This window comes from Mytilus trossulus, chromosome 2, assembly GCF_036588685.1.
Source record: "Mytilus trossulus isolate FHL-02 chromosome 2, PNRI_Mtr1.1.1.hap1, whole genome shotgun sequence".
NCBI classification, from domain to species: domain Eukaryota; kingdom Metazoa; phylum Mollusca; class Bivalvia; order Mytilida; family Mytilidae; genus Mytilus; species Mytilus trossulus.
The window spans coordinates 54561958-54588166 of record NC_086374.1 but is presented as its reverse complement, the minus strand read 5'-3'; the positions used below and the strand labels follow the sequence as shown (position 1 = coordinate 54588166).

Genomic DNA, 26209 nt, shown 5'->3' with positions numbered 1-26209 from the left:
GTTCCGCTTGTCTCAGACATTTATCAAAGCTTTTCCGATTCACAATAAAAATCTGCTTCAGCCTATCTCGTGTGCGTCTGTTGCCGTTACATCGTAGACAATCTTTTTCCGACCTGTAAGTTTTATTGAGAAGTTCATTAAGATTACTGTTCCAATATGGTTTTCCTATTTTTCGCCTCCTTTTGCCGTTATGTCCACTATGTTTATCCTTGTAGACAAGCCGTTGGTCCATTTCACTATGAAGTGTGTCAACGAATAGTTTATAAAGATTGTCAATTTCACGGAGTCCGCTTTGGAAACATTCTATTGCTTCAATTACGTTGGCTATTGCATGTTTGCACCTTTCGTTTGTAAATATATCATTTGGGATGTTTCCTACTTGATAAACACGTTTCCGTTCAATCATCCGACCTTGATCTATGTTGTTTTCGTTGTATGTTCGTTTTGTTTATTGCAAGTAATCCGATAGAGATAGTTCACAAGTTAGCACAGAATGGTCTGGCAAAGTTGCCCCAGCAGCAGGTTGTATTTCAAATTCACTGATAATGTCCGAAATCAAATTAACTTTAAAATTCGAGTAGTTAGTGAGATCCGTATATGGAACAGCAATATAATCCACAACGGATTTTCCTAAAGTAGAAACAAAGGTGAAGTCTTCCTATATCTGGTCGCCTCTCCCGTTTAATACACAATATTTAGCATCCTTCAGAAAATTAATCAAGTAATCTCCAAATTTGTTTTCGACGAGTCAACACTAAACTTTGTCGGTATGAAGTCTATTTGATCATCAAAGTCCTGTCTATCACCAATCCGCCACATACTAAGACGTGTGAAGCATCACTGTACAAATATATTTGTGAAAGCAGAAAATCGAAGAACTCGTGTGCAATATTTCCTCTACAAGAATGCTCTGGTTGAAGATATGATATGCAAAGATGAATAACAAATTCTGAATCATATTTACACTTAAGATATATCCATAATATATCGTCATATGAACTGTTTAAAATTCCACAGTCAAAGTTTTCCAATATTTCGTTTGAAATTAAGAATCCGACACCTCCTGATCCTCTCCATGCATTATTGCAAATATCCTTCCGGTTATTCCCAAACCATTTGTAGCCATTTATGAATACATTCTGATTACCAATCAAGTGGGTTTCATTTATACCAATAATATCCAAATTTAGTGAATTTATGATATCTTCCCTTAAAATTCTGCTCTGTACAGTACTATCTGATAGGTACCATCCCTTACAGTTCCAACTACCGATTTTTAAACACTGTGAAAGCTGGCATATTTCCTATTTTTTCACAACCCGCCCTCCTCGGATCTGAAAATTCGGCATAGATTTGACTATTTGTCTGATGTTAGCCTCTTGTATACGCTCATGACGTGACTAGTCTGGTTCAATATATATGTTTTTATAATGTTCGTGATCTTTTAATTTCCGTTTGTTTTTCAACACTTCGGACCGTTGTGTGTCGTTTTCTAATGTTACCAATATTGGACGTTTACGGCGCAAACCTGATTGATCTGTATTGTTCTCATGTTGACTTTGTGATCCTAGACTATCTACGGACAATACACTAAAACCTAATCCAATGGCTTTTATCACATCGTTAACATAATCCTTTAGGGCATTTTCACTTTCACCGAGGTCGTTTTGTTGTACATTTTTAAATACAAGTTTATAGTGAGATATGATCTCTGTGTTTACGGCTTGTGGAGCTTGTGTATTGGCTTGGCTATTCTCAAGTGTTTCAATCTTATGTTTTAAGCTCTCTATTTTATTATCGACATTTGTAAATTCCAGATCTATTTCTTCTTTTAAAGTTCTCATTTTGATGGTTATATCGTTTCTGAGACCGATTTCCAGATCAGTAATACGTTGTTCTAGTGACTGTTTGAGAGTGTTTTGATTTTCACTGACTTTGACTAATAAATCGTAAATTTCATTCACTGACCTTGTTTTTCGTGAATCGGCTTTATTTTCCATAGTTGTGGGTGGTGATACAGGACTTGAATTGGTATCTGCGCGCTTTGACAGAGGCACTAGTTCTTGTTCAGTGTCTGAGACAGTTCGACTCGATCTTTTTCTTTTTCTACCGGGTGTTTGCTTCTTTCTTATTTATGACAGGATACATATATAGTAGAGAAACAGATTAATCCAAAGTTCGTTATAATTTCACAATGTAACTCAATATAACACAATAAATCCACATTTATATTTCTCTGCAAAAAAATCGACTTTTTTCTTATCGCACATGCGCAGTATATATAAATATTCCTGCCTGTAATTGTTATAAAATACATCAAATAACATACATTTTACATGCAATTACAAAACCTAATCTTGATTTATATATTTTTTTAAAAACATTAACTATGACGTCACTTTTTGTGGCGTTGATACATTAGTGTGACGAACAGTTCGTAATCCTATTATGCTGTTTTTGTGTACTGTCCTAAATTATTTTACGTATCGTTTTTATTCTTTAGGTAACATGTCGAAATGTACTACTATGTTATTTATTTATGTTTTCTTGTCCTGAATGTTATTGCATTTATTTGTACATTGCCATAAAGCGCGATGTTTGGCTAGCTACAAACCAGGACCAACCCATCAAATCCTAAAATTGTCCTGTACCAAGTCAGGAATATGGCAGTTGTTATATAATAGTTCGTTTCTATGTACGTTGCATTGTCCTTTTGTTTTTTATGCACTTCAACGTTTCTGTTGTTTCGTTGTTTTCCTCTTATAGTTGACCTCGGTTTTAGTTTGTAACCCGGACTTGTTTTCTCTAAATCGATTAAACAACGGTATAATGTTGGTATGGTTTCACAGTGCGATTTTCGGATATTCTATTTCACCTTATGTAAAGTTTCATTGCTATCTGGAAATTCAATCGACAAAATCGAATATCGACCCAATTGAACACGCATTAAAACGGAACAAGTTTTATTAGGATTAACAATTTCTACCGACTGTCACAGATAGTCACAGGAATGATTATTGGAATAGGATATGTTTAAATCTAATCATGTGATATATATCCTTTTTGGTCATGCAATTAGTCCTCTACACCGGTGATCATCACACGAGGAGATCCGCTCTTTAGTGAAGGCATAACAAATGGGGAATATTTAAAAAAAAAAAAAAACTCAGTGCAAAATCCAAGAAAGTCTTTGACATCACATATGTCTAGTTTTCCCTTAACGCTCATTGGACCCGATTTGAATGACATACTAGCACTGTAGCATGCTTGTTTTTAATTTCTTGTGGGATATAGGAGTATACAAAAACATTGTATTAGAAATTAACATATCAATCTGATTACTTCTGTTTCAATTTTTGAATAAGACAAATATGTAAATGTGAACATAGCAGAATACATTTACGATTTGTATTTGTTTCGCGTTCTGTGTTGCGTTTCTGTTGTGTCGTAGTTCTCTTACATTTGATACGTTTTCCTCAGTTTTAGTTTGTAACCCAGATTTGTTTTTTCTCTATCGATTTATGAATTTCGAACAGCGGTATACTACTGTTGCCTTTATTGAATCAGAAAAAAAACCTGTAACATTGAAATTACTTTTGCAATGATAAATTGTTGTGGTAAATCTACTAGACAATATCACTCCAACTGAATTATTTCCCTTAAACAATATTGTTTATTACGAAAATTCTAATATCTAACTTTTTTATTTACGATAAGAGTACTATGTCTGGCAAGATTATAGAACATAATCATTTTTTCTATATAATTTACAATGTCACAATCAGAGTAAAGGAATATGTTATTATTAATCTTAAATTATTTGCAGAGACCACAGAAGCCTATGAAATGGAGTCCTCGCATTTTAGAAACAACTAATCTCCCACCAGCATGCCCACAGGAGCAACGGGGCCAAATACAATTTCATAGGCCCGGGTTTGACAACTTTAACGAAGACTGTCTATATATGAACATCTATCTACCAAGGGTATGTTATAATTTTGTCTTTTGTAAAAAGAAAAGCGCTTCAGAATCTTCTTAATTAAAGTGTTTATCTGATGCTGTAAAACAGATTTATGACTTGGTATTTTTATTTAAGGAATTTATATTCATCATTAAGTCTAGTTATTCAATAAATACAATTCAATGAATTTATACAACATCGATAATTCTATCTCAACATAAAATTCAAACAAAAATTAATGATATATATTTATGATAAAGACGAATACAATTTAAGTTGTAGTTAAATTGTAACCAATACTTTATGGAAAGTAAAGAGTATTTTCAAACAATTTATCATTTTTTGTGTAATCACAGATCAATAAAAGGGCACTGCCGGTTCTGATGTTCATACATGGAGGTTCTAATAATCAAGGAATGGGGGCTGTGTTTGATGGTGACATCTTAGCTGCACACGGAGAAATTATTGTCATCACATTCAACTATAGACTCGATAATCTAGGTATAATGTATATATAAATCAGCACAAACGTTACAATCTAAAACCCTATTATTCAGGACAAATATCCGATAACTAATTCACCGATTTTCCTTATCATATGGGTTAAATCGCGACTTCCACACTGTTATAAATCATAATACAAAATATAGCATTCATCCTGCGTTTGTTGAACATTACACATGTTATTTTGTTGACTATTTTTGGGGTTTCTTTTCGCAAGCAAAGCATATGACTTTCAGATACGATTATGTATATTAATCTCCTGGAAATTTCTCAAATTTCAACTTTAAGGTTTTTTAGTTTCATCCCCTACTTTCTTAACATTAGTTATCGTCTCCAGTGGAAATCATTTTCGTATTTCAACATAGTTTGTTCATTCTTTATTATATTTTTACTGAGTGTCTTTGGTTTTATTTTCCATCTGAATTCCAGTTTATTTACGAAATTTCTACTAGTATTCTTATAAAATTAACATCGGTATATTGTATTCTTTATTTCCTTTTAGTGTATTTCACAATTCTGTTTGTGGTTACAACTTTTTCCAATGGCAAATGAAAACATACCTTTCCAGATACATGTACATGTACTTCAAAAATCTGGTTTTCTGCCAAAAGTTCTTAATGTTTATTTCAATTTTAAACTTTCACAGGACAAATACAAAGAACAAATTGAATTTGTACAAAATACGAATATGACCATAAATTATATATTTATCAGGGTTTTTTGCCGATCCAAGTAAAGGTATAAAGGGCAACAATGGTCTTATGGATCAAGTATTGGTTATGAAATGGATACAAAGAAACATCAAGTATTTCAATGGTGATCCGTCTAAAGTTACCTTATATGGACATAGTGCTGGAGCTGGTGACGTTGGTGTTCACTTACTATCAGATTTGACTAAAGGTTTGAAAATACTAAGAAAAATATACCATACAATATAAATAATGTAATGTGCAGTCTTTAGAAATTCTGAAGTCAAACAAAATGTTTCATTCCCTGGGCACAATTAAACTGAGAAAAAAAAACACTGTCCTAAACGTGCATAATAAAAAGTGCATGCTTTGTCGATATACTATGCGTCATTCTTAATGCAGTATATTGTAAATGATTTTACTTCTATTTGTGTCTGAAATGTTGACAGTCTTGGCGTCGTACCAATTAAAGTAACTTCGGATTGTATTTTCTCATATTGATGTTTTAAAATGTACCTTAATTGTTGACAGACTAGGTGTCATTCAAGTTAGAGTACATTTGAAATGTTTTCACTCCTATCTATGTTCTAGATGCCTTTATTGTCGACAGACTAGGCATACTGTTTATGGCTCTGTGTATTCCTTTATTTTGTTATTTAGATATCTTAACATAATTATCTCAATATCAATGTCATGACACGAAGTCTGATATGGAATTATACAAAATAATGATATGTTTTATTGTCATTAATAAGTGTTTATTCATATATGCTTTTATCCACTCTAATAGGGTTATTTAGAAATTCAATAATCCATAGTGGCGCACCGATTTCGCACTGGCTTCTTTCAAAGTGTATAAAAACCAGTAGAGTCTCAACTATTCCTCAAAATTGTCGACCGGGTTACAGTCTGATCACTACAGAGCCACAACAGGTGAGTAATGATCTGGTTAACAAGTTCTTTAAAGTAGCTAAATATAACGTTGGAAAGGTGACAACGTATGACGTTTGAATTCTGTTAACTTCGTATATGTGTTCTCCTTGGTAGTTCGTTGTTAAGTTATAACAACACAAATTGGTAAACTTTCTTTTGAATTATTTTAACCGTACACAAACATTGTTAACATTGGCTTAAGATGCATGTACATTTACACATTATAGATGTATTTATTTTTCATAGGAAACTTTCGAGTAATTTTGAATTTCGATATGTATATATGAGTACAGCCCTAACTTTTACAAAACTAAAACAGATAAACATTGTGCAATAGATGCTAGTTTTACTAATTTTGGGATAATTTGAAACAATCAACCAGTTCAAGGAGGTAATATACAAGTACGTATTAATGGATACATGTATTTATTGAGTAGGGGAAGGACAGTTTAAAGTGAATGAGTTCCTGCACTGTTGGCAAGTCAACATGTCCAAACCAAGTTCTTTGCATGAAGAGACATTTCATTCTGATGCGCCCATTGTCATTGTGAAAATAAAATAAACACACAACATTCCACCCTAAAAATATTTGTTTTACCGAAATATTTGCCAGAATTCACTTCAAATTTTGAATTGATTTCATATCTGGAAGTGTATAGCTGTACTTTTTTCATTTCCTGTTATCGAGTAGAAGAATAAGCTTTCTTGCTAAAAGAAAATTCATCAAACGTCATGTATGGCGCCATATCGATGAAAAAAATAACTGATGGATAAAAAAATATCTCTAACAGTGCAACTTTAGTCTCCAGTTCATTATTTGAGATACCACCACTGTTCGAGAGTATAACGGCTAACACAATTCAACTAAAATATGCCTACATAAGCTAAAGTCTCATTTGTCTTATGTTTTTTTGTTTGTTTCGGAGCATTCAACTGTGTATATGTACTTGTATATAAAAATAAAGTTACGGATATGTTTTAATTTAAGGAATTTGAAATATGAAAATGGAAGTCAATCTGTCACACTTAAGTTTATTTCCTGTACAAAATGTCACCGTAGATTCATTATCATTGTACTTTCTTCCAACTAACAAAAACGAAAAGAAAATAGTATCGTGGTAGCGGGAGTCACTTCGGCTTTACTACATAAACACATATATCAAAAATAGATTATTGCAGTTTTTAAATCCTTTATAATTTTACCTTAAAAAGGTTGGCGTTAAACACCATATTTTCAAGACGAAACTTAATTATCAAAGATAAAAAAAAAACAATACACAAATAAAAGGAATATTTATTTGATAAAGGATTTGTTTTACCTCAAACAAGAAATTTAAAACGTATGTCAAGACGACATAAAAACTAAGGCTCAGATAAACAAACGACGATGTGTACTTTTTTACTTTTTTCTTATTTCTTTTATGATTTAATAGATTAATTGGGTTATAATTGATGGAGAATTTCTGAAAGGCAGTCCAGAAAAACTGTATACTTGTGGAAAATTCCATGCTGGTCCAGTGTTGTTAATGATGTCACGGGATGAAGGGCACCCATTAGATATATCAAGTATGTATTAGAAACAAACTACTGAAATGGCTCTATGTATATTTTCCATCCAATCTTTCATCAATGTTATACAATCATACATATATACATGCATGCATACATACATTGTCTCTGCAATCAGACTGCTTCAAAGACCATATCTATAAACAAAAGCATGTTATGTTAACAATTCAGGTGGCTCGTGGGTACAAAAATTTTAGCCAAAAATTAAACCTTTATTTTTTCATTACAAATTTTATTTATTACACTATTAGTTGTTACTTTATGATATGGTACAAAAAACAACCCAAAAAAATGATTTGGTTTGGCCCCAGATGACTTTAAAAATTGAAAAAGCTCCAAATTATCTGCCTTTGGTGCAAAAATGCCATTTTTTGGCCTTAAATTTTGAAATATCTTTTTAAACTCATCGGTGACCTATATTTCTTATTATTGTTTTCAAATAAGCTGTACATAAACTAAATAATTGTAAAATTTAAGTGATTTCTTATATTAGGTTATTTTTTTATTTCGATATTTCCTCTTTTTCTCCTATTAGTTCAACAGAAAAAAAGGACATTAACAAAAATGTATGCTTCTTCCAGAGGCAGATTTTAGCTTAAATGAACGGTGACCTCATTTTTTTATTTCATTTTTCTTTTAAGTATATGATAAAGTTCATTTATGAAAAAATATAGTGAAATTATATATTAGATAAAAAAAAATCATTTATACCCAGGAGCCCCCTTAACTGTTCTTTGTAGTGTTTTTCACACATTGGTTTTCACTCCACTTTCTTGTGAAAACGTGTGTCGTCATGAAGTTTACAATTCATTTTGAAATGAATGTTAATTTCATAGTATAGAAATAGAAATATTGCTGTTGTTCAATCAAAATAACGTACCATAAATAAACATGCAACTAACGAAATTATTTTTTTTAATAAAAAGAAGATATAACATAACGGGACATAAGATAAACATGGTAATCAATATAGGAGTCTGTTATGTTTTGTGAAATTATGTCCTATAATTGCTGAATGTTTTGAGTTTTTCTAACGTACGATTTTTAGACAATATCCTCAAGTCATTAATAGAGCACTCGACATAATGTGGGTTCATTATTATTTGTTGTACACCAATTTTCGTGGATTTCGGAGATACAGGTTAACAACGAAATTAAATATTCAACGGATAACAAATTTTCTATAGGCGTATCTGCAGACTTCAACAAAACCACGAAAATAAATATCCAGGACCATGTTAGTTTTCCTTAACCCACCAATATACGTACAACAAAACGAATGCAAAACAACGGACATATTCCTGACTTGGTAAAGGCGTATTCCCAAGATATTTACCGAGAAAGACACTGCTAAGGATGAACTGCTTTATTTAACATGCGTAGAAATCGAGCATACAAATAAAAAGTGTATGCAAGGTGTTAACGTATTCTAAAATAAGATCTGAATAAAGCTGTAAAAATCAATGAATTACACTATAAATTAATGTCCCGCTTTATTTCAGCATTCAGAGAACCAAATTTAGACCGGGCACTCGGATTTTACGGGCCAAATCTTTTTGCAGAAAATTCTGATTTTGCAGGTACTTTAGATAATTATTTATTAGGTTAATGGAAAATAGATGATAAATGTCAAATGGCGTAGTGTTGGATTATCAACCATGATTCTTTCAATGTGACCTACCGAATTAGACTATATACCAGATTTGTTATAACATAAGCAACACGACAGGTGCCACATGTGAAGCAGATCTGCTTACCATTCCGGAGCACCTAAGATCACCCTTAGTTTGTGGTTAGGGTTCGTGTTGCGTATTCTTTAGTTTTCTATGTTGTGTCATGTTTTATATTATTTGTCTGTTTGTCTTTTTCATTTTTAGCCAGGCGTTGTCAGATTGTTTTCGATTTATGAGTTTGACTGTCCCTCCGGTATCTTTTGTCCCTCTTTTAAAAATTCGACAAGTTTCAAATTTAACAAAGCAATATAATGCACTGAAAAGCTTTTTCAAAGTTCCAACAATCCACTTCAAATTAAATAACATGTAGAAAAAATACTTGAATAACATTGAGAATACACGTTATCTTAAAAATCTTTGTGATTGATTGTCTTGACAAATTAGGAGTAACTGTAAAGAAGGATTATCTCAAAATTACTACATGAACAATGATTCACCTATACTCAGATCTTAAAAAGAAAATCCGGTTGTAAGTCGTACTCGATAGAAGAACATAACCCGTTACATTTTCAATGCACCAGTTACTCATGTTTGGAGTCAAAACAAAAAATGCTAAACATAATAAATAGACATATTTGAATAAAAGCGTAGAGTTAATAAAAAAACACCATCATAAAAAAAAACATATCAAAATCTGTTGAAACAAATTATGTTCTGATAAGATATAGGTTTTTGTCAAGAATATCTATTTTGCAGATAACGTGAAAAAAGAAATAAAGATCTGGGGGAGTTTGAATCTATCAAGTTATCCTTCAGTAAGTTGTTTACTTGCTATCGGAAGTTATAACGACAATAAATGTTTGTTTGGATAATAACAAGCACATATCAATGTTAAAAATATCCAAAAAGAACAAACTTGAAACATATAAATTCCATCACTGCAACAAGTGTATTACGATATTTTTCCACTTGAAACTTAAAGCGCGAGGCTTGCCGAGCTTTTTAAATAATAAGAATTTAACAGTTTAGAGTGGAGAAATATATATTGGTATACTAGAGTTATAGTTATGGGAATCTGTTTCTGTAACGATTTTTATTATCACTTTTCAAAAATTTACAGACTGTTGTGTCATTTATATGTGACGTCATCATACATGGTCACCTTTTTCAGGACGTCACAATATGATATTCGGGAGAAATTGAAAATAATCTAACGTCATAATTTGATTTCGACCAATGTTTGCTGATAATAGATATTTCACTAGTTATGAGAACTGTTTTTCTCACACTTCTCAAGAAATGTGAAAGTAACACAAAAGTAAGAGAAAAGAATTTTTAGAGCAGTTACGCAAATCTAGGAAAAGAACGTCTGATATAAAGATTTGAAAGTGAAATAATTTACCAAATATACCCGAAAACGTATTATTATTTCAGGCCTTACAAGTCAGGGCAGATTTAGGAATCTTTGCGCCAATGATGAAACTAGCAGACATGATGTCTAAATGGCAGAAGAAAGTTTATACACTCAGTTTTGATTATGTTTCTCAAAACGTACCAGGACCTGATTGGATAGGTAATACAGTCTCTTCTACTGCTAAAAGCAAACATAAGTGTAAATTAGTTAACTTGGCTCTGCTGTATCGTTCTATATCCCATTTTTACAAGTAAGTCCTGCTTGAAGGATATGACATCATGTTCACTTATTCTTTTAAATATAATGCAGCTGATGTGAATGACCAATTTTAAAGACCATATAAACTCGAAAGAATTTTCAATGAAGGGAAGTGCTCTTTATACTTGATTTTTTTTATCCTACTTATGAGATTCAGTTTAAATTTTAATTCTAATTATTCTCTTATAAGGAGTACAGCATGGATGGGATGTATTTTATGTATTTGGTGTACCGACAATAGGACATCCAAAGTTCTCATATACAGCACGTGATGCAGAGGTTTCTAAAGTGACGATGCAACTAATCAGCAATTTTGTCAAAGAAGGGTATGATATTATGTAAATACTGCCCTTAGATGACGGTGTTAGAGTAGATGAATACACGCAAGAAAACAATATCACCAAAGACGAAGTTGTGTATTTTTTTTTTCTTCACTGAGTGTGTTAAATGCCTGTTCCAAGTCAGGAATATGACAGTTCTTGTCCATTCGTTTTTGATGAGTTTTGTTATTTGATTTTGCCATGTGATTATGGACTTTTCGAATTGATTTTCCTCTAAGTTCAGTATTTTTGTGATTTTACCTTTTAATCAACCGTACACCTCCAACCAATGATTATGCAAGGTATTACTACTAAGTGAAAATTAACAAATCCCGTGTGTCCAATGAATATAATGGATAAAATAAGAATTTTGTATAACAAATTGGTCTACTATTTCTACATATCCCTGTAAGGCTGAAAATGCATACTACGAAGTGCTGTTTTCGGCTTAAGTTTGAGTGCAATTTACAAATGTCGATATTAGCCATTAGTATGACCTCTATGGGAGGACAATCCATTCTAAACTGTTAACTATGTGAACATGAGGGTAACTTACTTTCCTTCAACGATTAATTCAAGCCAACATCAGTTGCACAATGGTAAAATGAATGTAACAAAATTCAGCAAACTTACACAAATAAAAGCAGTCAAAGGAAAAAAAGCATAAAACAAAACAAGTGCTGTCTGTGTAAATGTATATCTGTGCTATAGTTTTGGATAAATTTAATAGTTAAAATAGAAAAATTAGACATTAAAAAAGAACCTTATACATATAACAGGGAATAGATAAGTGAACAAATATTGATTACACATATATATTTGTTCTTTAATTTTGATGCATTCTAGAAACTGGCGATCCTGTGATTTGAGATTGAAGAAGTACAGTTCGGAGAAAAAATCAATCAACAAGCTGAATTATGTCAACGGCAATACAGTTATTACCAACGAACTCAACTTTAAACAACCAAAACTTGACTTTTGGTACAAATATTTGTATCCCTTTAATTTCAAATGTCCCTTTAGTTATAAAAAATACAAAGGTTATATGTAATGCATTCGTGTATATCAAAGCAATAACGACATGATGAAGAATTAAAAGTTATCTATCAAATAATATTTGTTTTTTTTTCTCTTTTTTATGATTATCTAAACAGCATCATATAACGATAGTCCCATTCAACGGAAATTTGAGATCAGTGATTTTGCTTTTAAAACTCATATCATAATGATTTTTCTTAAACTTCAGACGCATAACTGCAACCCAAAGGGACAGTAAACTTCATTTATCGAAAATAAACTGACACCGACATTGCTTATAATGAAAAAGACAAACAGACAGATAATAGTACACAAGACACAACATAGAAAATAAAAGACTAAGCAACAAGAACCCCACCAAAAACTGGAGGTGATCTCAGGTGCTCCGGAAGGATAAGCAGATCGTGCTCCACATGTAGCAAACGCCGTGTTGCTCATGTTATTGCAAACAAGGTAAATAGTCTTATTCGGCAGGTCTCATTCGTGAAAAGGGAAGGGGATTGTAGTTGCGACATAAGGAACATATTTGATACAGTTATTCCATAACGGCCAAAAAAATTAAGAAGGGATGAATTCAACTTCACCATTTGGAACTCTTGGTTTAATAGCTATCTTGTGAGGAGCAACCCTCTATCAAGGAAATCATTATACGTTATATAAGCGCGGAACTATCATATCAATTTGGAGATATGTAATCCGTATGCAAGCGCTGCTGCCTGGAATGTTGCTACATATAAATGGAAAGTTCACAATGTGGAAGCTGAAAGCAAACGAGGACATCATCTGTATTCCATGGACACATTCCACACTTCTTTATCATTTGTCTCATTAAAAAGTCAAGAAAATCAGTATTTGGTGGTCCCGTTTCTGAATTGAAGCTGGTTCCAACTTAATGTTTATTATTATTATGTATGGGTTATAGGCTATTGTTGAGCAGTTTTACATAATAAAATTGAGAATGGAAATGGGGAATGTGTCAAAGAGACAACAACCCGACCAAATAAAAAACAACAGCAGAAGGTCACCAACAGGTCTTCAATGTAGCGAGAAATTCCCGCACCCGGAGGCGTCCTTCAGCTGGCCCCTAAACAAATATATACTAGTTCAGTGATAATGAACGCCATACTAATTTCCAAATTGTACACAAGAAACTAATATAAAAATAATACAAGACTAACAAAGGCCAGAGGCTCCTGACTTGGGACAGGCGCAAAAATGCGGCGGGGTTAAACATGTTTGTGAGATCTCAACCCTCCCCCTATACCTCTAACCAATGTAGAAAAATAAACGCATAACAATACGCACATTAAAATTCAGTTCAAGAGAAGTCGATGTCAGAAGATGTAACCAAAGAAAATAAACAAAATGACAATAATACATAAATAACAACAGACTACTAGCAGTTAACTGACATGCCAGCTCCAGACTTCAATTAAACTGACTGAAAGATTATGATTTCATCATATGAACATCAGGCACAATCCTTCCCGTTAGGGGTTTAGTATCAAACCATCAACAACGAGGGATAACCTTATCCTATTTAAGGGTTTTCATACCACCAGCATTGGCAAAGATTCCCAGCACCACTCTTGATATTTCCAGCATAGAATTTAAATTCTGAGATGATATGAGATCTTTTTCTTGAGACTGATGTAGACAAAACACCTAGAATTTAGGATTACAAATATTAGTTTCAGTTTTCCTATTGTCAACTTTCCGCTCTTAATAAATACCATATACTATCTGCCAGCCAATATATTTCAAAAGGTATTAGAGTTTTTAAAAATGTTGACAATTACTGAATATATTCTCTTTACTAAACAAAATAATCCAGCTAAGCTGTTGGGAAGAAATTACTGTTTTATTTCCTGAATTGCATGGGTGCTAGTGTGTGTAAGTGACTCTGTCATGAATCAATCATATCTACAGACTTCGTTGTTATGTTATTGCTATTTTTGGCATTGACACATAAGGCTGGATGTGAGAATAATGTGCGACAAAATATAGCATTCGTAGCAAATGCTTGGTCTGTCTCCATGCAAGTGATCACACTCATTGGAGTTAATGTCATTTTTAGTGTTGTCACTCTACACTTTGTATGTTTGACCTTTGACTTTTAGGATAACAGCTTCACATGGGTTTGCTACCTGTGTGTTGTCCTGAATTATTAAAGTAAGTATAGTTTCAATTTTATTTTTTGCACCAAGAATACTAATTTTCCAATAATTAAATGATACAGACCTATAGTGCCTTTATTAAGAAGTTTTAAATTGATTTGGTGCCGTTATACCAGCCTTTGATAATCAAACATTCCATTTTAACCAAATGAATTAATTGTTTAGCTCACCTGGACCAAAATGGCAAGTAAGCTATTTTCAACACTTGACATATATTGGTCGTGAACTTTTGCCAAATATTCTCCTCTGAAACTACTAGGCCAATTTTGAACCAAATTTGTCCACAACCATACATTTTGTAACATGTCTAAATATTATGTCTGTTGATCTGGACTTCCAACCAGCATAGCTGACATGACAAAAGAAAAGAATATAGGGGTAATTTCAAGTCTATTACATTGAAAATCCCTATAGATAAATCTAACAGTTACAGAAATGTTCAGAATGTTGAGAACTACATAACCAAAACTTTGATATTAAGAAATATTAGCTTGTCAGGTTAAAACTCAATTATAAACAAGAAGCTATAAAGAGGATGTGTTGTTCAACTATGTTAATATTTAAAGGACATTATTCAACATTGTAGACAACAATAGAAATCATGACAAAAATCTCTTTTTTAATGATCTTGCATTGCTGATAGTATTTGTCTGTTTAGTTTATCTTTATTTGATTTACGGTTTGCTCAACAACAAAAAAAGATCAGTTAAGGGCAATCACTCCTATAAAGAGTGACAGTCTACGAAGTGTATTGTTAAAATTTGACTTGCTTGTAGAATATCAATGCTGATTTTTTTTGGCATTCCAGTTTTTATTTATTTATAACAATTTTCATCATAGAAGGGCAAAACAAAAAGAAATTGGTCAAAATCGTCATTAAAGGGCAAACAGGAGTTGTAGGACGATTTTTTTCCATAATTTCTTAATCGAAGATATTGTCTTGCTGGTCTTATTTTGCTTATGTTTAAAAGATAATATCTATCTATTATGATTTTAAAGACATGAGGCAAAAATGCGAACAACTGGTTATAATGATCAAAGAGCAATACCTGTAATAAGTAGTCGACAGACGATTTCCTCCTTTTTGTCTTAGTTAAGGATCTTCTCTCGAAGAACATTTTTGCTTGTTTCTTTGTAATATACTTTTTGTTGAGCCTGCGTCTTTGATGACAAAAAACTCGACATAGTGATAGTGATCTGGCGGCGGCGGCGTTAAATGCGTTGCCCTCGGTTGAGTGAAATGATAACTATATTTGGTATGCGCATACCTTGCAAAGTCCTTATGCCTGTCAAACATACTATATACTATATGTGATGTATGGAATGAATGTAAGGTGTACATGTTCAAACGGTAGGTGTCATCTGAACTTGACCTCATTTGCATGGTTCAATGGTCAAAGTTTATTTTATGATTTTTTTCTATTACTTTATGCAACATGTCAACTATATTTGGTGTATGGCAATATTTAATGATGTACACGTCAGTCTCGCAGGTTTAATTTGACCTTTACCTCATGTTCACGGTTCATTGCTTAGTGATACGTTTTTTTTGTTTTAGTCTGTTTTTCTTAAAATATAATCAATAGGTCAACTATATTTGTTGTATAAAAGGATTGTTAGCTACAAACGTCTGCCTGACATGGTTCATCTGACATTGACCTCATTTTTATATTTCATTGGTCAATGGTTAGTTGTGTTGGTTAAGTCTGTTTCTCAGAAACTATAAGATCTAGTTCAACTATACTTAGTGTATTGAACGATTGTAGAGTGTACATATATTGGTTATTTCTGTTTCTTAGAAACAATCAGCAATAGTTCAACTATACTTTGTGTATTGAATGATTTTAAGGTATACATGTATTTCTCGTTTGGTTTATATGATCCTGGCTTCATTTTCTTGAATCATACAAAGTGCATTTGATAGTTGTAGTTAAGCTTGATATTTAGGACTATCAACATACTATCAGTGGTTAGCAAAGAAGGCGAGACATTTCAGCGTTTGCACTTTTGTTGAAGTTGAGTGAAAATTGTCAACAGCCATTACAAACTTATCAATTAAGTTTTGATTTATGCATCTTGTAGCACACATCTCTTATGATCATTTCTAGTTCTTCTATAATGAGCTTGTTATCACTAAATATATGTGTGAAATTTGTACAATCCATTATAAGGACTGTGATTTTATGTCTATCTTTAAATTTCTCTTTCGATTTTCTTTCATTTCTCCAATGAATTTGGTTATATAAGTTTTGATTGAATTGAAAGTTTATTTTCTTGTCACACTTAATGCTGTGCAGGTATGCTGAATTTAGGCAGAACAGCTTGTAGGGTATATGTTCGTGTCATCATCTTACTTTTGATTATACCTTTTCAAACATCTTTCATCTTTAATTGTGGGTTGCAATGTTGTGTAGGAGATATGCGGCTTTTCAGTTAGTTTATAGCTGGATACTTAAGTGATGTCTTTTGGACTGTATCAGTTTGAAGAGCATTATTCCAGTAGTTGAACATTTTAAGGTTTACTAATGTTTTCCATCTAGATTTGATAGGCAGATTGCTTTGAAGTTTCCATATATATGGAAGATTGTATAATTGGAGTTTTTTCATTGCACAAAAGAAGAAACTTTTTGGATTGTCAAGACTGATTGATGATTGGCGTTGAAAAATGTCTAGAAGAGTTTGATTTTTGGCTGATAAAAAAAGTAAAAACACAAAAATACTAAACTCCGAGGAAAATTCAAAAAGGAAAATCAAAAATAAAAAGGCAAAATCAAAAGTCCAAACACATCAAACGTATTTCGTATTCCTAACTTGGTACAGGCATTTTCTAATGTAGAAAATGGTGGATTGAACATGGTTTTATTTTATAATAAAGAGTAGAACATGGATAGTTGTCGCTTGTGAAGTTCTCATTAAACTGGTATTGCTCCTAAGCGTAAATATATTTCTGACGTAGAATAAACTACACAAAATTTGAGTGAGAGTATAACATATATATTCATGTTCTATAAAAAATAAATTTGTTTAGTTTCAACTACATAAAGTTTGAGTAAAAGTTTAACATATTTATTGATGTTCGATAAATTGTATAAATTTCTATAAATTGTGTGAGTTTCCATAAATTATATGAGTTTCCATCAAAGAATTTGTATGATTTCAAGAGTATTATTTTGATTTGTTTTTAAAACAATAGACGAAAAAAGATTTAAAATCAATTCAAAACAAATCAAAATCAAAGGGAAATTTATACAATTTATAGAAATTCATACAACATGTACGATTAATTATCAAAGGACAAACATCATTTTATCGTATTATTTAAAGTGACATTTGTAGGGTACTATAGATAAAGTCTCCAAACAACAACTTAAAATATCGGTCAACTGATTATCGACCGAACATTTATCCGATTAACCGGTTAGTCAAAACTGTTCGATGTGACATCATTAATCTTAATAGCACGTAACCTGTTTTCAGGCATGATAATCAACTTAACACATCAATGTAAGTCTTTAAAAGGTGCAAGTTTTATGTTTTGTAAATTTTTCCCAATTCCCTTTTCTTATATATGTTCCGGACCATATGAGTATTTGGACCATACGCGTATGGTCATGACCATATGGGTATATACTCATATGGTTCGACCATACGCGTATGGTCGGGGTAATTAACACTCTGTTATAGTTAACTTTTAATACTTCTAAACACTTCATATGGTATATGACCGTTCATTCAAAATACGCTATCATATAGGTAATTTTATCATTATATTATAATAAAAAGATAAGCTAAATAAAAATAAGAAGTTTAACATAGTTAATTTTACTTAATTGTCAAATTTAAAGTAAACACCTTTTATACCGATGGTCATTACCGATTTGTTATTTCGAGTGAATGGCAATATGTCGACTAAAAAATTAAATTCCAAAAATTTCTTAATGAACTGTTACATAAGAAGTCACTGGAAAGTAGTATACTATTAGTTTATTTAAGTTGTGTTGTGAAAATGGTGTATTGCAGTCATTTTACGATATTTGAGATCTAGAGCTTCTTAAAAACACCGTAGACATCAGAATTGCCAAAGACCTCGGTATCACTGTACGCAGCTGCAAAAAAGGCTTGTTTTTCACTCGCAAACAAAATGTGTAAATGAAAAAGATCGTGCAAAAAAGCTATGATACCGTGTGGAAGTGAGTGTCATCCAAACCTATATGCACGAATCTAACTAGCGATGAAAACTAACTATGGCATCAATATTAAATTTTTACGTAGTTTTTTGGATTATAAAATTAAAAAAATTGTTATGTTTTAAACCATCACTGTTTTTTAGATAAAGTTTTTGTATTATTGAAACGTTTATAATGTAATTTGAAAAAAATATATATACCTATATGGTCCAAATACTCATATGGTCCGGCCCGTTAATAACCAAACGAGTATTATACTCATATGGTCCGACCATACGCGTACGGTCGGACCATACGCGTATGGTCGGACCATATGAGTATACGCATATGGTCATGACCATACGCGTATGGTCCAAATACTCATATGGTCCGGAACATATACATATAATCTTAAATCTTTCCTTTATTATTTTCCGTCTGAAGTTTAAAATTTCGTCTGAGTTATCCTTTCAACTTTAGAACACCCTATATATCTAAGTTTGATTACTTTCATACTCGAAGTAGGTGTTGAGATTGCTCTCCAAGTCTTTCATTAAGTTTTGTCGTCGGGTTTGAGATCTGACGGCATTTGACGGGTTATTGGTCACTGCCTGTTGTTTCGACATCTTCGAGAGTTTATGGAGTATAACCAATTCATTTTTTTCTCAGTCGTATTCTCGTTTAAAGTTTTACGTTCAAGTGCCTTCTACATCTTATGATGCACTCTTCCACCTTGTATAATCAATTACAAATATTTATGTATCAACATTTTTAAACATCATTTCTTAACAAGTTTATAGATTTTAATATAAGGTTTAAGAAACATTACAATGACAAAATATCAATATTTTGTTGTATTTGAGTACATTTTTACAGTCACTTTGAATATGAGGCAACAATAGAACTGCGTAGCTCAGTTAAATAATTGTTAACAAAAATGTAGGAATTGCAATAAAACTCCAATAAGGAGTGAATGAGTCCATAAGCGTAGATATACCAAGCAAATGCTGATTTGCATTTATCACCACCATGGAAATCCAGACTTGGGCAACATGTCACAGTCAGCTAATTACACACCAGTCGAATATCTTTATATATTCAGATCTAAGACCGCGACACGTATCTCTTATCAGTTGAAACACAGACACATTGCTTAGATCAACCAATTCATTATGATGACCATAAAACTTTTATAATTTTGATCTAGTCGTTTTCCTGTTGAAGCAGTTTTTGAAGAAGGACAACAGTTATATCAATGAAGTCAGTATATTAAGTGAACATCAACATTTGAAACTGATTAATAGAGATACACCAACGTCATGTACGATCTTTTAAAAAATGTTTTCAAAATTTACAAATACTAAGGTTTTTCTACCCAAGGCAAAGATTGGTTTATTTGTATTTGGCACAATGCTTATGATATTTTGTTTTTATACTCTTCAATTTCGTATTTGACTTGGCATTCGAGCTATTTGATTCGAGCGCCACTGTCACTGATGAATACACTTCAAGCTAACAAATTCAGAAGAATTGTTGGTAAGTTTCTTCTACAGAAACATGCATGAGAGAAGAGAGATGAGAGATGCCCAATATATCAAAGGGATATTCCAACTCATTAGTCGAAAACAAACTGACAACGTAAATGCAAAAAAAGAAAACGTAAAAAAGAGATAGCATTGAACGAACTAAACCATAAAAACTATAATTAATGAAGACTCAGCGACACAGACCATAACAAAACTAGGGTGATTGCATGTGTTACGAAAGGGTAAGAAGACCGTACACCTATGTTGAACTATATCCTTGTCTCTTATCTTTCTCAACACCTAAAAAAGTAATCGAGGTTACATCGATGGTTGAGAATGATTCATTACAATATTCGTGAAGGCCCCTTTTACTGTAGAAAACATTTTTAGAAATATGGTCTGCCTGCTATATATGATTTTTAAAAGACTGTTTGGAAAGTTTTGGATCTCAATTCTAAAGTAAGAAAGTTTTGTGTCGTGTTTTTCTACATTAAAAAGGATATATTTCAGATTTACTTTAAAAACAATGTCAATGATATAGGTATATCTATGATAAGGGTCAAAGATGTTTTGTGAGGCAATTCAGTTATGATTTTTGTATACAGAACAATACATTTAAAGGCTTGTCTGTTGGAACAACAACTCTCTTTTTGTAGAGAGGAGAGGGAAATCCCATAAACAAGTTTTTTTCAAGAGCGAGGCAGAAGATACCAAAAGAATATTCAAACTTGTAAGTCGAAGGCAAACTGACAACCAGTACTGAGTAAGGATATTTGTTAATGTTTATTAGTTATCAAAGGTACCAATACAATAATTGAATACGCCAGACGCGCGTTTCGTCTACATAAGACTCACCAGTGACGCTCAGATCAAAATAGTTGTAAAGTCAAACAAGTACAAAGTTGAAAAGCATTGATGACCAAAAAATTGGATAAGGTGTGCTAAATACGACTAAGGTAATCTGTTCCTGGGATAAGAAAATCCTTAAGTTACTAAATAGACGGGGAAGACCGAAAAAAGTAAAACAACACGTAAAACAACGAAAAGACTTATCCCAGTCTAAAAAAATACATCATAAAAAGTTAAAGACTGATCAACACGATGACTTCCAAAACAGGACATGATCTCAGGTACTATGAAGGATAAGCAGACTTGTGTCACTCCTTGTGCTTTTCATTAAGTACAAAATTAGTGATAAATCACATTCGAAGTAAAGAGGACGGAATGTGGTTATGAGAATTGGAATACATTTCTATTTGCATCGGCATTCGTAAAATTGTCGAAAGAATGAGTCAACAGTTAAACTTTTCAAAATTACGGTGGGTATGGTTATCTTGCGAGAGAACGTACTGTGCTGGTGATTCGGTCCTGACGGGTGCTGGTGGGTCCTGATTCTGTGCTGGTGGGTTTGTTTACATTGTATCAGAACGGCAATAAAACGACTGTTTTGTTGCTTAATTTTTCTTTGATGCGTCATAAGTACCATGCAAAGTATATTATGCAAGAAAAAATACCCCATTTTTTTAATTTTTTTTTTAAATTAACTGTAATCTTAATTATTGGCCTGTTAATGGAACCCTTCTTGTCCCCTTTTAAGATAAGAAAATATGTTTACGATTTTCGGGATTACGATCATTTTGCAAGATCACCAAAATACGTTGTAATATATACAATACTTACATACTTACCACATCATCTACTTTTTATAAGTATTGTATATATTACAACGTATTTTGGTGATCTTGCATAATAACAGTAAACCGATTCAAAACAATGTCAATTTCAAGAAAGCAGGCAACAGTTAATTAGTCAATAACAGTACAGCATCAATGATCTTGAATATATGCCACTTTTAACTAAAATAAAAAGGCACAAAACCAGGACATCGGAGCACAGAACCAGGACAGTTTTTCTTATCACCAGCACCGCGTCAGGACAATTCCGTTAAACGAACTTGCACGACTTTTGCAATATAATATTGTTGTAATATACTTTGCATGGTACTTATGACGCATCAAAGAAAAATTAAGCAACAAAACAGTCGTTTTATTGCCGTTCATTAACCTAGAGACCACTATAAACAAAACTAAGATTTCTTAGCTTTTTCATTTCAAAATTCCAAAATAAATAAATATTTTTGATAAAGAATTACGGGGGAGGAAGTGAACAATGTGTCCTACTTTACTATATTTAAATATTTTTATGAATAAAAATCAAATGTGCCTTAATTATAATTGAAAATGAGTAAATGGAAAAAATACCTAACTAAAATACACTTTTATTTTAATATTGATAATATCACTAAGCTTTTAAGTTGTGTGTGTCAAACACACCATCTCTGTAGTCCATTTTTTTTTGCATTTTTTTATATTGTGAATTCTTAGTATTATTATATTTAAATGTAGCCTTAATTTATATTTTAAAAAAACGAATCTAAAGCCAGATATATCAAACATTTTTGTATCCATCTATCCGTTTTCGGGACAGTAACAATCAACGTAAACACGCCTGGAAAGTAAAATGCGTACTCGGCTGTCTGTAATCGATCATTTTTAGACACCCTCTTAAAAAACAAACCGGGGTGGGGGTTCAGAGATGCAAATTAAGTACTCAGATCAATATTTTATCTTTTTGTGTATGGTTTATGACCTCTTCTGTGGCTTGTCAATTACGAAATGTGCAAACTGCAAAAGTATCAAAACAGCACAGACAATGAATAATAGAGACATAATTTTGTACATATATCAAGGGGAAACTTCTTGCAAAGCATTAATATTTATAGTTCATTACTGTTTTTAGTAGAAAAAGAGAATTTGGTGAAAAGAAAATCACTATTTTTGTAGAAAATTCACAGACGTTTGTAAAAAGATTTTTGTTATGTTTAGCATTGGATCAACGCAAGGGTACATTATCCTTAAAAATCTATTTAAAAGTATTTGAAACTAAAGTTTGCTTTGTTAATTGTGCCTTTCAAAATTCCCCAAGGGTTACTGGGAAATAGAAATATGGTCACGTGGTCTTCTCCTGACCGGCAGTAAAACGCTTGCCGAAGTGGGGCGTCCGTTTGGCTGTGCGGGATGTATCAAGTTCGCAGTCGCGTCCGGTCAGAATGGGGACGTTAAATCCTATGTCTCGTGTAAAGAGAGCGACACGCTCTTTGCACGTTAATAACCCTTGCAGCAACTCTTTGATGGGTCCGTAGGTGGCCTGCTACAAGGCAAAATTTATGTTCCTATCCAATACATCCTCATTTTTCAGTGGCAGTCCAAATATCCACGACTATTGGCCTCTTTTATGACAAGACCTACCTATTGTATTTATTGTGAACATGTTCTCGTCTTGAATATGCATGAAATATTTGCCACTGGACGTTTAGCAACCAACAATCGATCAATCAATAGCTTCATACTACCAATTGAGTTTAAAAAAGAAATTCTTAGATTAAACACCTACATTAAACTTTAAAAGGTCATAACAGTTTAAAACAATACAAATCTACACACACACAAAAACTGGCTTAATTTCAAATGGTTATCAACCTGAATCGCTATAAGATCATATATAAGCTCACCTGTGTCGAGGGGTCGTGTGAGGTTCATGTATTGTCTTGGCGTCCGCAATTACAAAAAGATCTTTTCTGAAATTACTTGATCAAATGTTACCAAATGATTTTTCAAGAGTGAATCTAGGAAAAACAATATTCATCAACAAATATGACCACTGTCTGTTAAAATGTATTCGAGTTTTTAGTTACAGCCGATTCCATCGAGTATATAGGCAAACATAATATCTTTGGTTAGCTTGCTTGTAAGCTAAACCGTACCCTCCTTTCGAAGTAGCCTGGTCCTACAGACAGAAAGATGTGTCATTTGTCGGATTAGTATACTCTTAAAGTAGGGTAGTTTACATTACCTAACAATGACTTTTCTGTTCATCAAGCAATATAAACAAAGATATTCCCTTTGTCTTCACATTCATTGAAATCGGCTTTAATATTGCAAAAGTTCAAGCAATTAGGGCAAAACTTTCCGGGTTAAAAAAATCAAAATGTCTTTCCACCTTGCACATTTCAGAAAATTCAGATCAGATAACGAAACTGGGTCCAGCAAAATTTATAAGCAATTTTAGATTTTGACCCTCACAGTTTCCATTCACCTTCCATTCATGATAATTAAATTGAACTGTAAAACATTTCTTGGTACCTTCTTAATTCCTTTATAAGTCTCAAGTAAACATATTTATGACAATAACTGTTGTGAGCACAAGATTCACTGCACACTTTCAAATTTCTGCCGCTCATCAAACATTAAAATGTGAACTTAAGTTTTGAGACTTTTAATCGACACGATTGAGATTTTTGTATATGAGAACATGGTTTATCTATTAGTTGAAAATGCGGCTTTGAACTAGCTTTCAGTACCTGCGAGCATTCGTTGTTCAATAATGTGTGTCTTTGTGTAATTATTTAATGTGATAAATTGTTGTGTTGGTACACCACTGTAACAATGAAGGAGGAAATGAGGAGGGTTGGTTGGGTGGAAGTGGGGAGGGTTTGCGGAGTGCTGACAAACATGTCTATGCGGCATGGGCTTTGATCATTGTTGAGGCATCAATGTAAGGGGCATTTAATATATTAATAAAACTATTCTTATTTTAGATACTATATATTGTTCTCTGATATTGGACGAAAGATGTTGCCCTTTTATGTTATTATGTTTTACAAGTTACGATCGTTTGAAAACACATATTAAACAGCCAAATGGATACACAAGAGCTAAATAGGAGTAATAGATCCTATTGACAACAATTAGCTGCCCAATTTTATTGATTTTGTAACATTTGTTCAAATATGACCAACTTCTAATCCAAAATCACCAGCACCGTATCAGGACACACCAGCACAATGACAGGACCCACCAGCACAGTATCAGGACATGAGTAAATTGAGAAAATGCTAAATTTTTATAAATTGCAATGTTTTTTTACAAAATAGTTTTGTCGTGTGGATTGTGGTATAGAAAGCGGACTATATGAGCATTTTTGTTTTATTTTTTCAGTTTGAGATTTTCTGAAAATGAGCATTTTTTTGTTAGGCTAACTGAAACAGTTTAGAGGGTCAACTTTTCAATGGTTTATATATGAACCCATAAGAAACAAAATTGAAAAATCTCAACTGTTTTCTTCATTTTTTTATTAGTGAAAACGTCAAAAATCATCATTTTCGTCTTTGTTTACATTTTTTCATTGATCACCAGCACCCGCCAGGACCGAATAACCAGCACAGTACGTTCTCTCGCAGGACAACCATACCCACCGTGAAAATGTAGAAAACTCGTATCATTACAGAAAACCATACATTGAAATACACTCCATTACTGAATAGCTTTGAATCATTAAAAGGGAGTGTCTTAGAAGGGTATTTCCTGTTTTCCGGTATGATTCTCAACTTAACCCATCAATGGTACTCTTAGAGTGCAAGTTGTATGTTTTGTAAATATTTACCATTTTACTTTTCGTATTCATGTATAATTTTATATCGTTGAGAATCTGTAGAAATTATCTTTTTTTATTGTAATTTTCTGTCTTCTGTCCGAATTAGCCTTTCAACTTGACAACATCCTATATATAGCTGAATTTGATAACTTTTATATTAACAGTCGGTGCTGAGAATGCTCTACCAGTCTTAAATTTAGTTCTGCCAGCGGGTTTGAGATCTGTAGGCATTTGACTAATGATCGGGGATTGCCTGTTGTTTCGACATGTTTAAGAGTTTATGAAATTTTTTCTTAGTCGTCTTATCGTATAAAGCTTTACTTTAATATGCTTTCTACATCTTATGATGTACTCTTCAATCTTGTATACATTTTAGTTTACATAAGGATATAACTTCTTAAAAATAATTTCCATTTCTACTTGTCAATAAATAAAACCTGTTGCCCTAAAAAAAAATCCCTTGTAATTTTACACATGTTACAATTGCA

The 26209-nt window shown here is 32.5% G+C and overlaps 1 protein-coding gene across 1 annotated transcript; it reads left to right on the top strand.

Moving 5' to 3' along the window:
• The first annotated feature begins 2829 nt into the window (after positions 1-2829).
• LOC134705870 (neuroligin-2-like) lies at positions 2830-12386 on the top strand. The gene is made up of 11 exons (XM_063564585.1): positions 2830-2835; positions 3827-3985; positions 4318-4462; positions 5180-5365; positions 5945-6087; positions 7521-7653; positions 9159-9236; positions 10086-10144; positions 10764-10902; positions 11192-11327; positions 12168-12386. The coding sequence occupies exons 1-11, from the start codon at positions 2830-2832 to the stop codon at positions 12370-12372; spliced, it is 1389 nt and encodes a 462-aa protein (XP_063420655.1). The 3' UTR covers positions 12373-12386.
• The last annotated feature ends 13823 nt before the right edge of the window (positions 12387-26209 follow it).